The sequence below is a fragment of the Trichechus manatus genome, unplaced genomic scaffold (assembly GCF_000243295.1).
Source record: "Trichechus manatus latirostris isolate Lorelei unplaced genomic scaffold, TriManLat1.0 scaffold00014, whole genome shotgun sequence".
NCBI lineage: Eukaryota > Metazoa > Chordata > Mammalia > Sirenia > Trichechidae > Trichechus > Trichechus manatus.
The window spans coordinates 1845104-1859475 of NW_004443950.1; the positions used below are offsets into that span (position 1 = coordinate 1845104).

The 14372-nt window shown below is 49.7% G+C and overlaps 2 protein-coding genes across 2 annotated transcripts in view; one reads left to right on the forward strand and one right to left on the reverse strand.

Moving 5' to 3' along the window:
- Positions 1 to 898: 898 nt before the first annotated feature.
- On the forward strand, positions 899 to 2198 carry B3GNT9 (UDP-GlcNAc:betaGal beta-1,3-N-acetylglucosaminyltransferase 9). The gene has a single exon (XM_004371653.2). The coding sequence runs from the start codon at positions 899 to 901 to the stop codon at positions 2105 to 2107; it is 1209 nt and encodes a 402-aa protein (XP_004371710.1). The 3' UTR covers positions 2108 to 2198.
- Positions 2199 to 2979: 781 nt separating this feature from the next.
- Positions 2980 to 14372, reverse strand: part of PHAF1 (phagosome assembly factor 1) — a 33053-nt gene continuing 21660 nt past the window's right edge. The window contains exons 10-17 of the mRNA XM_023726843.1: positions 9103 to 9236; positions 8635 to 8718; positions 7041 to 7123; positions 6570 to 6613; positions 6071 to 6114; positions 5893 to 5951; positions 5171 to 5243; positions 2980 to 4439 (exon numbers count right to left, since the gene is read on the reverse strand). Of these exons, the coding sequence (XP_023582611.1) occupies positions 4353 to 4439; positions 5171 to 5243; positions 5893 to 5951; positions 6071 to 6114; positions 6570 to 6613; positions 7041 to 7123; positions 8635 to 8718; positions 9103 to 9236 (608 nt within the window). The 3' untranslated portion in view covers positions 2980 to 4352. The remainder of the gene's footprint in view (positions 4440 to 5170; positions 5244 to 5892; positions 5952 to 6070; positions 6115 to 6569; positions 6614 to 7040; positions 7124 to 8634; positions 8719 to 9102; positions 9237 to 14372) is intronic.

Sequence of the window (14372 nt, forward strand, 5' to 3'; positions counted from 1 at the left end):
TGGTAGGGAGCACCGCGGCGTAAGGAGGCAGCCATATGCCCCAGGGGCAGTTATGTGCCCTGCCTGGCAGAACCAGGGCTGTGGTGAACTGAGGCGAGGGAGCTCCGAAGGACCGATGGGCCGACAGAGTGGCCGGATCGATAATGCCTGAGGGCTCCGGGCAGTCTGGGCCCCGCCCCACTCAGGGGAGGCTTCTTTCAGCTTCCCCAAAAAGGCAGGTTTGGGAAGGCTCAGTCCACGCTGAACCCAGAACCCGCCCCCCTTGCGCCTTCCCAGCGAGAGTCCCTCGTGAGGAGGATTCCTCTCAGGGTTTTAGTCCCAACTCAGAGACAGCGCTCCTGGCGCTAGGGCAGAGCTGAGCTCCAGATGTCCCGGCGCGCACAGCTGGAGAGTCACGTGGCAGCGGCCATGCCCCCGCCCCCCCTTCCTGCCAACACTGCATTTGGCCCAGGCCCTGTCCATGGCCGCCCCTGGGACCCCGCGCTGAGCCCCGGAGGCCCCGGCGTCCGGGGCCGTGCCGCTCCGGAGGGCCGAGCGTGAGTGTCTGGATCCCAGGGACCGGCTGGGGGTGGGGGAAGGGTGAAGGAATGGGACCCCAGGGAGGGAGGTGCGGGCGGGGGAGTGGGGCCGAGGCTCCCCGCGTCTCCAAGTCCAGGCCTGGGGACACCGGTCTGGGCCGGGGCTGAAGGTGGGGGGTTGGATACAACCGGGAACTTCCTCCCATTCCGGCGAGTGTATCAGAGCCGGGAGTCGAACGACCGAAGCGGGAGACCCCCGAGGCGTAGCCTCCGCCCCCTCCCTTTGGGGAGGCGGGGCCAGGAGCCCCTGCTGAGCTCCCGCCTCCTGAGCCCCCTGACTGCGTCTCTCCGCAGGGGGCACCGGCGCCGGCCACGCCGACATGCGGCGGAGTCTGCGCCTACGCGGGGACGCGGCGCTCATGCTGGTACTCAGTGCCACCCTTGGCCTCCTGCTTTACGCGCAGCGCGACGGCGGGGCCCCGACGACAAGCGCTCCGCGAACGCCAGGGAAGGCGGCGCGGAGGCCCAGCCCAGTGCCCCGCGCAATCCAGGCACCAGACGCGGGTGCAGCCCCCTTGGCCTACGAAGGGGACACGCCAGCGCCGCCCACGCCTACAGGACCCTTTGACTTCGGCCGCTACCTGAGCGCCAAGGATCAGCGGCACTTCCCGCTGCTCATTAACCAGCCGCACAAGTGTCGCGGCGATGGCGCACCCGGCGGCCGACCCGACCTACTCATTGCTGTCAAGTCGGTGGCTGCCGATTTCGAGCGGCGTCAAGCCGTGCGCCAAACGTGGGGTGCTGAGGGCCGAGTGCAGGGGGCGCTTGTGCGCCGTGTGTTCTTGCTGGGCGTGCCCAGAGTCGCGGGCATGGACAAGGCTGACACGGAAGAGGAGGGTATGCGAGCGCATTGGCGCGCCCTGCTGCGCGCTGAGAGCCGTGCCTACGAGGACATCCTGCTCTGGGCCTTCGACGACACTTTCTTCAATCTAACGCTTAAGGAGATCCACTTCCTGGCCTGGGCCTCAGCCTTCTGCCCCGACGTGCGCTTTGTTTTTAAGGGCGATGCTGACGTATTTGTGCACGTAGGAAATCTGCTGGAATTCCTAGCGCCGAGGGACCCGACAGAGGACCTGCTTGCAGGTGACGTGATTGTGCAGGCTCGGCCAATCCGCGCGCGGGACAGCAAGTACTATATCCCCGAGGCTGTGTACGGCCTGCCCGTCTACCCGGCCTACGCGGGTGGCGGTGGCTTCGTCCTTTCGGGGGCCACGTTGCACCGCCTGGCCGGTGCCTGCGCACAGGTTGAGCTCTTCCCCATCGACGACGTGTTTCTGGGCATGTGTCTTCAACGCCTGCAGCTCACACCCGAGCCTCACCCCGCTTTCCGCACTTTTGGTATCTCCCGGCCTTCGGCTGCGCCACACCTGCGAACCTTCGACCCCTGCTTTTACCGAGAGCTGGTCCTGGTGCATGGGCTCTCGGCCGCTGACATCTGGCTTATGTGGGGCCTGCTGCATGGGCCACGCGGGCCAGCCTGTTCACATCCGCGGCCTGCTGCTGCAGGGCCCTTTCGATGGCGCCCCTAGCCACCCATCACCGCCCAAGTTGAGTGGCCCAAGGTCCCCTCACTCAGACCCAGGATGGAGTGGGTGGAGGCTTGAAGAGGTTTACCAGATCGGTGCGTTATTGCGGTCTATGTGGTTCTTTCCCAGGAAGGAGGGGAGTTTGGGATCTGGCCCCAGAAGACTAACTGTAGGGTGTAGTCTCCACAGGGCCCTAAAGAATGGAGGTTGAACTTGGCTCCTGCTGGCCCACCTTACAGGGAGCTGGTCCCGGAGCAGTCTAATGGCAACCCTTTGAGATAGTCAGGGATGAGGGATGAGGAATGAGGTGGGCCCATGTTTGGTCTTCCCAGTAAGTAGGTGTGTATTGGGGGTGAGTGGCAGGGGCTTCTGTGCCATGCTTACTCCTTGATTTGGAACCCCTGGATGATGCAAGGGAGGCCTTTCTCAAAGTTGGATCCCACCTGGAGGTGTCGGGGGCCTGGCCTCAGCCCTCATGCAGCTGGCAGCATCCTGCCACCACTCAACCTGAAGGCACAAGTTGTGCTTCCCACCTGTCCCTCCAAATTGGATTCCCAGCTCTGTCCAGGTCTTTAGATCTCCCCCTCTTGAGGTCCGCTTTCCTGGAGCCAACCCCTCCTGGGTTCTAGTCTGGCTGATACATGAAGGATGGAGTCCCATAAACAGGGACAACTGAGTGCCTGGTCCCACCTAGTCTTTCCCCATCTCCAATTATCCATGACATAAGAACCTCCACCCACATAACTATGCCAGTCTCCTGCTGGAGGCTGCGGAGCCAAGGACCCTTTCCCTCTAAAACTCCTCCAGCATAAAATGTCCCATATTCTTCAACCACTCCCATTTCTCAACAAAAAACTGACACCATCACACTTATTTTAGTACAAACATCCCAGCAACAGCTCATGGTGGGCAGTTGCTGAGGGCATACGTGCTTTATCGGAGCGGGTAAGGACACGGATGAGGAAGGCTGATGCAACAGTCCTGGCTGCCCCTGACAGGATATGTGGGAGTCTCTGGCCAGGCCACAGTCCACATGGGAAGACACCACAGTCGGTCACAAAGTCACAGGAGTGCCACACAAGCCTGGCTGTTGGCCCAGGAACCACAGAAACCTGGGGCAGGTCCCCTGCACGTTCACTGTTAGACTATACAGGATGAGGCTGTACATGAGTTAATTACAAAGAAGTCGTATTTACAAAAATCTGTACACACATCTGAAAAACCTCACAAAATTGTCATCTATGTATCACAAGTTGCTAGACCAAAATATTAAAAATGGGATAAAATTATACATTTCTCTTCTCAATTCTTTTCAAAAGGATTAATGTTTTTAAAGCACATATGTTACTTTCCTTAAGAAGACCCATGAAGAGACCAAGCAGATCCAGCCCTCCTTGAGCCCCCAAAGGCCTGGCCAGGGGACACTGCCCAAGGCAGGGGCAAGGAGCCATCCCACAGTGCAGAACAGAATGCTGGAACACAACAAAGGAAGGCAGATGTCTTTGGCTAAAACTTTGGCATCAAATAAAAAAGGCAAACAGAATGGAAACATGCAGCCCCGCCAGCCAGGTTGGGGGAGAGCAGGGGCACAGGTGGCCGTGAAGGCTGGCTCCAAGATGGGAGGGGACCAGGCCTGGGCATGTTCCCGGAGGGCAGAAAGCTGTTTCAACCACTCAGAGGTGCCTACTGGGTCTGGTAGGGAGCTCATACAAGAAAGGAACAGGGAAGGGCAGGCGGGCCGGATGGGCCACAGCCAGCTCATCAAGTAACTAAAGTGGATGTAGTGCAAACGTCACAACCAAGTACTATGGACATGCTACCTGCTTGCTTTAAGGGTCACGTGGCAATGTGTAGCCAAAGTAAAGACTCCTTGTCCTCATCCAGGATGTCTGTGTCCTCAGCCACAGAAAGAGTCCAAGTTTTCCCAATGTGTATGAGACAGAGTCCACAGAACCCTGCCTCATGTGTTGGTCGAGAGTTCCTGGAGCCAGGTATCAAGGCTGTTTGTGCTTCTCTTTGCAGTCTGTGTTCCCTGCTGGCTGGTGCCCACAGGCTGAGGATGGACAGAGGAATAATCTGGGCCCTCACCCTGCTGCAGAGCACTACACCCAAGCCCCACCTCAGAGCATCACAACAGCCCTTCAACACTGGCAAAGTGTCCAAGAAAACCCACAGGGTGGCACAATACAGCCCACTGAGCAGGATACAGTGCACAGTTCCACAGGGCAGGGGATGTGTGGTGGTGTCCCTAAGAGAGCTCTGCTGTTCTCAGGTGGGCACCAGGCCTGGAGGGGCCGTACAGGGTCACCGAGGCAATGTGGTTGTTCTGCATGACCTGGTGTGAGAAAAGGACAGTGGGTTGGGGGAAGAGGTGGCAGTAGGAGGGCAAGCCCACAAAAACCACCAGCAGGATCAGCACTGGGACTGTGACTCTAGAGAAATGGATTTGAGGCAGGCCTATGTACGGGGCTGGGCTGGGGATTGTGCATGCAACGTAACTGCACACAGGGCTGAGCTTCCCAAATGTCAACACCCACCAACTTATGCTAGGGGCCACCTCTGTCCCCAAGGTTTTTGCCTGTTCCTCATGAGATACATATCCTTCACCACACCCACTTGTCCAGCCCTTCTGGAACAGCTAAGAGCCTGCTGAAGAAGGTATGACATCCCCAAGGGAAAATGGGCAGCCCATTCTTATTCCAACCCAGTGAGGCCTCCGCAGCCACTTAGACACAGTACATTCATTCACATGGCACTCCAAAGCCCCTAACACCCTGGGCTGAGCCCCACCTGCCCCCTGTCCTGTGGTTCCCCCTTCCCTGCTATACCCATGTTTTCAGATATAAACATGGAATTCCTGTTATCTCGCATCTTGGATACAAACCACTGCCTCGGCCTTTGAAACCCTGAATTTTCTGAACACTATTTCTGAACCCTCACTGATAAATTGCACAGGCCAGGTTCTTGGCAGACAGGGTTGCTAGAGCAGATTAACCAGCCCAGCACGGCAGTTAGGACCTCCTCAATCTCCCTCAGTCAGCCTATCTCTCGGGCCTCAAGGCTTACCTCAAAGATCATCCGCTGAAGACCAAAGCAGAAGGTGGAGCCAAATGGGTTTGTGTTGTTTGGGGAGGATGACCTGAGGCCGGAGAAGCCAGAATTAGAGGGGGCAGAAAGAGGCGAGGCTAGGCCAGGCATTCAGTCCCTCTTGGGATGGGGGCCCTTGGCCAGCAGTCTCTCGTGGCTGTGAGTATATGTCTGTCTCCCACACAGGCCCTTGAGGTCCTAGGAAGGAAGCGGCTTCACTCAGCTCTGAATCCTACACAGTCTAACCTGGCACAGAATGTCAGCACAGAAAGTTACTGTGGAACTGGACTGGGGTGGTGAGAAGTCAGGAGAGAAGGCCTTTTCAGGTATGAGAGAGCTTCAGGCAGCATGGCAATCAGAAATGGGGCTGCAGACTAGCAGGTAGCAAAGTGGAAAAAAGTCCAAGCCAGCCAGTCAAAACCACCCCCACCCCCTTAAATCACAACTAGGGTGAAAGGGCCTCCATCCCTGGAGGTAGGGTAGGGAGAGGGGAGCTATCCACAGGGGATAACTTCTCTGTCACAGGTAAACATGCAGAATAGTCGGCCCAGTCCCAATGTGCAGGGTAGGGCAGGAAGTATGTTTGTGGGAACCCAGAAACTTCTGTAATTTCTAAGCAATACCCACTGCTGGGCTACCCTGGGCTTTCTGGGCTGTGAGGAACAGGGTGGGGTGGTAAGAAACAACAACCTCCCACTCACCTGTGCAGGACCACAGGCTTCTCCACAGGGTGGCCCAGGAGCTCCTGGATGTTGTCCCACTGTAAGAGGAAGAAGGAGCAGCAGGAGGTTAGCAGGGACCTGAACAAGCTTGTGACCACTGGCAGGCCCAGGCCCACCTCATTCCCATGCTAGGTAAGAAGGGAGAGTAGTAGCTCACCTTGCTGTAGGTCGTGCATGTTTCTGTCTGACCATCTGCGTTTTCTGAAAAGAGAATACCAGGGGCACTTGATAGCTGGCCCAACCAAGATTCAGTTCTGCACTTGCTCAAGGAGATGGCTCAGCACCACCTGTGGCCCCAGCCCTAGGCAGAATCCAGACCTGGCCAACCTTTGCCCTGGGGTTGGAGCACAAAGGGAGGAAAGGCAGGCTGGCTGAGAGCCCTAGCGTGGAAGAGGTGGAGGGGTGAGGGAGGTGATAGACAAAGACTTTTAAAAAGATTTTTTAATTTGAGAAAAAGACTTTCAAGGCCTCCAGGAGACTAAAGACTGAGAACAAGGAGCCCAACCCAGAGGAGCTGAGGCTATGGGCAGAAGCAGGTGTATAAAGGCTCAACAACCTAACCACTACCACCCTCTCTGCTTGGATCTTTCTCCTTCCCTATAGTGGGAGACTGACTCCAAAACCCCTTCCTCCCCCTGAGGGCATCTACTACTCACCTTTCTTTATGGCTAGTGGGATTTTGAACTCACAGCGGTGATAACTAGAGAGAGAAGGCAGATAGGGTAAGGGCTAGGCCTCCTGGGAAGCCTGATGACCCCTGCACCCTAACCTCCCACCCTAGAAAAACAGAATCAGACGAACATGCCCGCCCAAAGCCCTGCCTCTGGGCCCCGACGGTGTTCACTGGGGACGGCCACATTTAGGACTGAAGGCGAACAGAAATAAGCATGGCCCCAGGGTCTGAAGACTTTATCATGTAGGATAAGACACCAAGCTTTCTAGACTTATTTCCCCATTTGTAATCTATAAGGTGTTGGGCACTGTGCCAACAAGCACTCAGTAAAAGAGGTTCACTTCCCATGAAACAACAAGAATTTAGGTAAAGAATAATTTAGTGAACACCCAAAGCCACAAGCTCTCTTTCCTGGGGTTTTCACTTCCTAGAGGTTCAGGACAGGTTTACTTACATGTTAAAGTTATAATGCCCAGGGTAATTGGTATGTAAGACAAACTTCTTCACTTTGTGTGTATTCGCATCAAAGAGGATGTCCTAGGACAGGAAAGAAGGGTGATCAAGTAGGGAACATTACTGAGGCAGGGCAGGGGCCTTTCCAATGTCCAACTCAGGGACTCCCGCTCCACAACTGGTATACCTGGGGACAATCACTTCCTCCCAAAGAACAGTCAAGGGGACAGCTGGGATCAAGCAGCTTTTACTAGGCATCATCAGTGAGGGGACTCAGCCATCTACAGGCACCCCACCCCAAACCTTGAACCACTAGAGCTCGCAGGCACAGGAGGCTACTGCTCCTACTGCCTGGGGACTAAAACACAGTAGCGAGAAATTCCCCACCAAGTTCCTGCTACAATATAGCCAACTGAGCACAGATTGTGGCTTAAAGGCTACCAAGAAGATTCAGGTGTCAGTTGACTCTTCAGGGCCTCAAGGTACCTGGTTATTCTGATGCTATGACCCGCCTGGCTTCCATTATACCCTCTCTGTGGGGTGGGCAACCACTAGAACTAGAGTTCCAGCCTGACCTCTCAACAGGACTCAGACCTAGGCTTGATGCTGCCTACTGAATACTATCTCTTGTCCCCTACAGCCTTCCCAGTTTTACATCCTGCCAGCTGTTCAGGCCTCTGACCCCAAGGCTACCTCTGACTCCAATCATGTTCCAACAACCATACTAAGTCCTATTAAGGTTGGTCCTGTCTATCTTGCATGCCACCTGTTATCACTGGCCCTCAAACACAGAGGTCCACTTTGCACAGCACCAATCCCTCCCACCACCATCCTACACTCGAGAACATTCAAATCCACTATGGTTCCCCCATGACTCCTAGACATGCCATCCATCTGGCTCCTGCTCCATTTTTCCCACGTAGGCAGACCTGGCCTCTCCGTTCTGCCTCAGAGTACTCTGATGCCCCTTTATATCACCAAATTATTCTTTGTCTCAGGAACCCCACAGACTCAAAGGTTAGAAGACCAATGGTCCAGGCCAGCTCTGCCCTGAAATGTATCCCTTTGGTGCAATATGTACAAAATTGTTTCTCATACCTGCATCCTATCCACCAGCTGGACTGTCAGTCCTGGTGGGGGCTACCAGCTCCACCCAGCACCCTAAGTCAGAGTACAGAGATGCCTCTGGAGTGACCCCATAAAAAAAGATAAGCACACTGTCATTGTCTCTGGGAATTTCTTTTTACTCTCCCTGTTTTGTGACTCCAGAATAGGGTTCTATGCTCTATAAAAGTGCCGTTCCCAATACATCTTTGCTTTCATGATTTCTATAGCCTTTATCTACAGAGATATTTCCCTAAGAAAAGAAGCTGAGGCACACCAGGGAGCTACCTTTGTGGCAGGAAAGGTCTACCTTTGGGTACCAGTGTCTATGCAAGACAACACTGGGCAAAGCCAGCTGCAGCTGGGCTCCCTGATGCCCTGGGCATGGATGCAGCTGCAGGTGTACACACAGATGTCATAGGAGCACTGCTCACCTAACATATGCCCACATCCACAGAAATGGAAAGCTTCTCTAAGGTATCACAACTTACCACCCCAAGAGTAAAGTAGTTAAAAAAGTAGTCATTGCACTTGGATGGAACTTGCTTATGAGGGGAAGGAGAATGAATTTTCATCTGTTGGGCAAAAATAACAATGAATTAAAATTCAACCCCTTAATACAGTTCTTAGATTAACCAAAAGTTTACAGCTGTGTTCCTTGTATAGCATTAAGCTATTGGGTAAGCAGGAGTGTGGGTAGTCCCAGCTACTGGTGTTGATCAATCTAGGAGGAAGAGGGGACCAGCTGTGGTTGACTATGGACTGGGCCCTATTCTCCAAGAAAAGGCAGGCCGTATGGACAAGGACAAAGGCAGGGCAGTCTGACCCGCCTTCTCCATCAGCTTTAAGTAAAACAGATTCTAAGGGGAAACAGCAAACATAGTTATTCAAAATTAATGCTGATCTAAAAAATAAATAAAAAGAGATTGTCTATTCATTCTATAATCACATTTCCCTACCTTGTCTTCTGACTTATAGAAGACCTTGTGTGGAGAGCCAAGCATGCTAAGAACATCTTGGCAGGAATCACCAAAATACACTGAACGTTCAAATACTCGCATCTTGGCATCTGCCAACAGGCTAGGTCCACAACCTGTAGCAAACAAGGGAGAGGTGGTCAGGTTCCTGAGCAGAGTCTGAGACCCCGCAGCCCAGAGACTTGGCGGCTCTAGAGAGGCCACTGGTTGCTTGCTGCACTACCGGTCTGGCTGAGACTGGTATGCAAGGAGGTACACCCCGTCACCAGGGCTTAAGACTCTGAAGAGCTGGAGTCCCTGCTCACACGGAGAATATGGTCTGATGAAGATCACAATCAAAATGTCATACAACTGTGATAAGATAAGCAACAGCATAAAGTGCTATGAAAGTATATAATGGGGTGCTCTTATCTCTTGCCAGTTTTCAGGTTCTGATGAGATACAGGGATTTATGTTAAGAGGTACTTTATTATACAACTATTTTCACTTCCTTCTTCCTGAAGTTCACAAGTGTGCTTCTAGTTGTACCTGTCCATCAAGATCATCAATACCTTTTAAAAGAAACCAGGAAATGAACACTTTGCTTTGGAATGGATCTGAGCAGGAAGGATTAGAGGGAAGGTGCTAGAGATATGTTGACTTCTTCAATGGAATTCCCAGCTGCATGGAGATTGAACCTACAGGACCACTCTGTAAAGGGCCAAAAGAATAAAGTCCCCATTAACTCACTTCCCACTTCTACACACACACCTGACAGAGACTTCCAAACCATATAAGACCCATTTAAACTCAAAAGAGACAAACTAGCAAAGTGAAGATATGAAACAAAACAAAACAAAAACCCATCTGATTTGCCAAAAATTTCTTCTTTGGGAAGATTCTTAAAACCCTTTCTCTAACACATTTCAGAAATGTTTCCAATTGATCTTTCTCTCTCTCACACACACAAATGCGGAAGTGGTTATGAAATAGACATAGCAATAGTAAAATATCCCCATTCTGTGGATGAAGAGACAAACTATTTTGCCCAAAATAAAAAGAAGGCAAGAATCAGAGGAGGACTAGAATTCCTGGTACCATAGTAATCAATGAATTCACTTTACTTTGCATAGGGCTTTACTCTTGTCAAAGCTCTTTCATGTACAAGAGTCCATTTGCTATGTACAGAGACTCCAAAACCAGAAAAACCAAACCTACCACTGCCAAGTTGATTCTGACTTATAGTGACCCTCTAGGACAGAGTAGAACTGTCCCATAGGGTTTCCAAGGCTGTATCTTTATGGAGTAGGCTGCCACATCTTTCTCCCATGGAGTGGCTGGTGGGATTGAACCACCAATCTTTTGGTTAGCAGACTAGTGCTCAACCACTGCACTACCAGGGCTTTGCTGAGACTCCAGGGATCCAAAATCTGCAATAACTAGTTACCGAGCTTTCCAACTAACCCAAGAGGGATTTAGTCTTTAGTCTCAGTATGTACACTGAGTGGCAAATAAAGGCTGTGTTTAAATTAACTGGGTCCTGGGAAAAGCATGGTCCACATTTATCTTCTGTCCGTAAGTCTTGCAGCCTAGACAAGGCTGGGTGACCTACAAACCTCACCAAAAGTCTTATGAAGCTCGCCTCTGGGCCCAGAGTCTCCATTGGCCTGTCACATTTCTCTAGGCACGAGATACTTGAGAATGTTCAGATGGGTTGCAGGGAACGGACTCTTCACAGGTGAGTCTCTTATCTGACTCTGCCTGAAGCCCACTCAGGTTAAAATGACCTCAGGTTTAAGAGACTACTTTATAGCTTCTGATACCCTGGAATGGGTCTTGCTATAAATTTTTTCCCATACAAAAATTTATACATACATTGTTATGTGACTCTAACTGCTCTCTCCATACTGTGACATCACACTCCTCCTTTCCACCCGATTCTCCAAGTCCATTCAACCAGCTATTAACCCTCTCTGCCTTCCCATCTCACCTCCGGACAGAAGCTGCCAGTTTAGTCTCTTGTATCTACTGGAGCTAAGAGGCACACTCCTCACGAGTATCACTTTATGTCCCACAGTCCAGTTCAATCCCTGTCTGAAGAGTTGGCCTCAGAAACTGTTTTAGTTCTGGGCTCATAGAGAATCCAGGGGCCATGCTTTCTGGGGTTCCTCCAGTCTCAGTCAGACCATTAAGTCTGGTCTTCTCACTAAAATTTGAGTTCTGCACTCCACCTTTCTCCTGCTCCATCCAGGACTCTCTGTTGTGTTCCCTGTCATGGCGGTAACTGGTGGTAGCCGGGCACCGTCTAGTTCTTCTGGTCTCAGGCTGATGAAGTCTCTGGTTTATGTGGCCCTTTCTGTCTCTTGGGCTAATACTTTCTTTGTGTCTTTGGTGTTCTTCATTCTCCTTTACTCCAGGTGGTTGGGACCAACTGATGCATCTTAGATGGCCGCTTGCTAGCTTTTAAGACCCCAGACAACATTCACCAAAGTAGGATGCAGAACATTTTCTTCATAAGCTTTGTTATGCCAATTGACCTAGATGTCCCCTGAAAGCAAGGTCCCCAGACCCCTACCACTGCTACTCTGTCCCTCAGAGTGTCTGACTGTATTCAGGAAACTTCTTAGCTTTGCTTTAGTCAAGTTGTGCTGACTTCACCATAGTGTGTGCTGTCCTTCTCTTCACCTAATTCTTATCTACTATCTAGTTAGTAAATAACCCTCACCCTCCCTCCCCACCCTCATAACAATAAAAGAATGTTTTCTTCTGTGTGTTTAAACCTTTTCTTGAGTTCTTATAGTACTGGCCTTATACAGTATTTGTCCTGCTGTGACTGACCAAATTCATTCAGCATAATGACCTCCAGGTCCTCCATGTTATGTTTCATGGCTTCAGCGTTGTTCTTTGTTGCTGCGTAGTATTCCATTGTGTGGATGTACCATAATTTGTTAAACCATTAGTCCGTTGATGGGCACCTAGGTTGCTGCCATCTTTTTGCTATCGTAAACAGTGCTGCAATGAACATGGGTGTGCATATATCTATTTGTGTGACGGCTCTTACTTCTCTAGGATATATTTCAAGGAGCGGGATAGCTGGATTCTATGGTACTTCTATTTCTAGCTTTTTAAGGAAGTGCCAAATCGATTTCCGAAGTGGTTATACCATTTTACATTCCCACGAACAGTGTATAAGTGTTCCAGTCTCTCCACAACCTCTCCAGCATTTATTATTTTGTGTTTTTTTTGATTAATGCTAGCCTTGCTGGGGTGAGATGATATCTCATTGTAGTTTTGATCTGCATTTCCCTAATAGTTAATGATCGTGAGCATTTCTTCATGTGTCTGTTAGACACCTGAATATCTTCTTTGGTGGAGTGCCTGTTCATATCATTTGCCCATTTTTTAAATTGGGTTATCTGTCTTTTTGTTGTTGAGGTTTTGCAGTATCTTGTAGATTTTGGAGATTAGACGCTGATGGGATTTGTCGCAGCGAAATTTTTTTCCCCCGGTCTGTAGGTAGTCTTTTGACTCTTTCGGTGAAGACTTTTGATGAGTGTTAAGTGTTTGATTTTTAGGAACTCCCAGTTATCTATCTCTCTTCTGGTTCGTACTGTGTTTATGCCATGTATTAGGGCTCCTAGCGTTGTCCCTATTTTATCTTCCATGATCTTAATCGTTTTCGATTTTGTATTTAAGTCTTTGATCCATTTTGAGTTAGTTTTTGTGCATGGTGTGCAGTATGGGTCTTATTTCAGTTTCTTACAGATGGATATCCAGTTATGCCAGCACCATTTGTTAAAGAGACTGTCCTTTCCCCAATTACAGACTTTGGGCCTTTGTCAAATATCAGCTGCTCATAGGTGGATGAATTTATGTCTGGATTCTCAGTTCTGTTCCATTGGTCTATGTATCTGTTGTTGTACCAGTACCAGGCTGTTTTGACTACCATGGTGCTACAACAGGTTCTAAAATCAGGTAGTGTGAGGCCTCCCACTCTGTTCTTCTTCTTCAGTAATACTTTATTCAGGGCCTCTTCCCTTTCCATATGAAGTTGGTGATTTGTTTTTCCATCTCATTAAAAAATGCCAGTGGAACTTGGATTGGGATCGCATTGTATCTGGAGATCACTTTGGGTAGAATTGACATTTTCACAATGTTGAGTCTACTATTCACGAGCAAGGTATGTTTTTCCACTTATGCAGGTATCTTTTGGTTTCTTGCAGTAGTGTCTTAAAGTTTCCACTGTATAGGTCTTTTACGTCTCTGGTTATATTCCTAAGTATTTTATCTTCTTGGCGGCTACTGTAAATGGTATTGATTTGGTGATTTCCTCTTCGAGGTTCTCTTTGTTGGTGTAAAGGAATCAAACTGATTTTTCTTTGTTTATCTTGTATCAAGCTACTTTGATGAAATCTTCTATTAGTTCCAGCAGTTTTCTTGTGGAATCTTTGGTGTTTTCCATGTATAAGATCATATCATCTGCAAACAGAGATACTCTGACTTCCTCCCTACCAATCTGGATGCCCTTTATTTCTTTTTCTAGCCTAATTGCTCTGGCTAGGACCTCCAGCACAATGTTAAAAAAGAGTGGTGATAAAGAGCATCCTTGTCTGGTACCCGTTCTCAAGGGGAATGCTTTCAAAATCTCTCCATTTAGGATGATGTTGACTGTTGGCTTTGTAGAAATGCCCTTAATTATGTGGAGGAATTTCCCTTCTATTCCTACTTTGTTGAGAGTTTTTATCAGGAGTGGGTGTTGGACTTTGTCAAATGCCTTTTCTGCATCGATTGATAAGATCATTTGGTTCCTGTCTTTTCTTTTATTTATGTGATCATTTACATTGATTGTTTTTCTAATGTTGAACTATCCCGGCATACCTAGTATAAATCCCATTTGATCATGGTGAATTATTTTTTTGGTATGTTGCTCAATTCTACCGGCTAGAATTTTGTTGAGGATTTTTGCATCTATGCTCATGAAGGATATTGGTCTGCAATTTTTTTTGTGGTGCCTTTCCTTGGTTTTGGTATCCAGGTTATGCTGGCTTCATAAAATGAGTCTGGGGGTGTTCCATCCTTTTGTATGCTCTGAAATACCTTTAGTAGTAGTGGTGTTAACTCTTCTCTGAAAGTTTGGTAGAATTCTACAGTGAAGCCATCCAGGCCAGGGCTTTTTTTTTTGTTGGGAGTTTTTAAATTACCTTTTCAATCTCTTCTTTTGTTATATTTTTATTTAGTTGTTCTACCTCTGTTTGTGTTAGTTTAGGTACGTA

What these genes read in the sequence shown, in the direction of transcription:
- B3GNT9 (XM_004371653.2), top strand. Translation starts at nt 899, where the DNA reads ATGCGGCGGAGTCTGCGCCTACGCGGGGACGCGGCGCTCATGCTGGTA.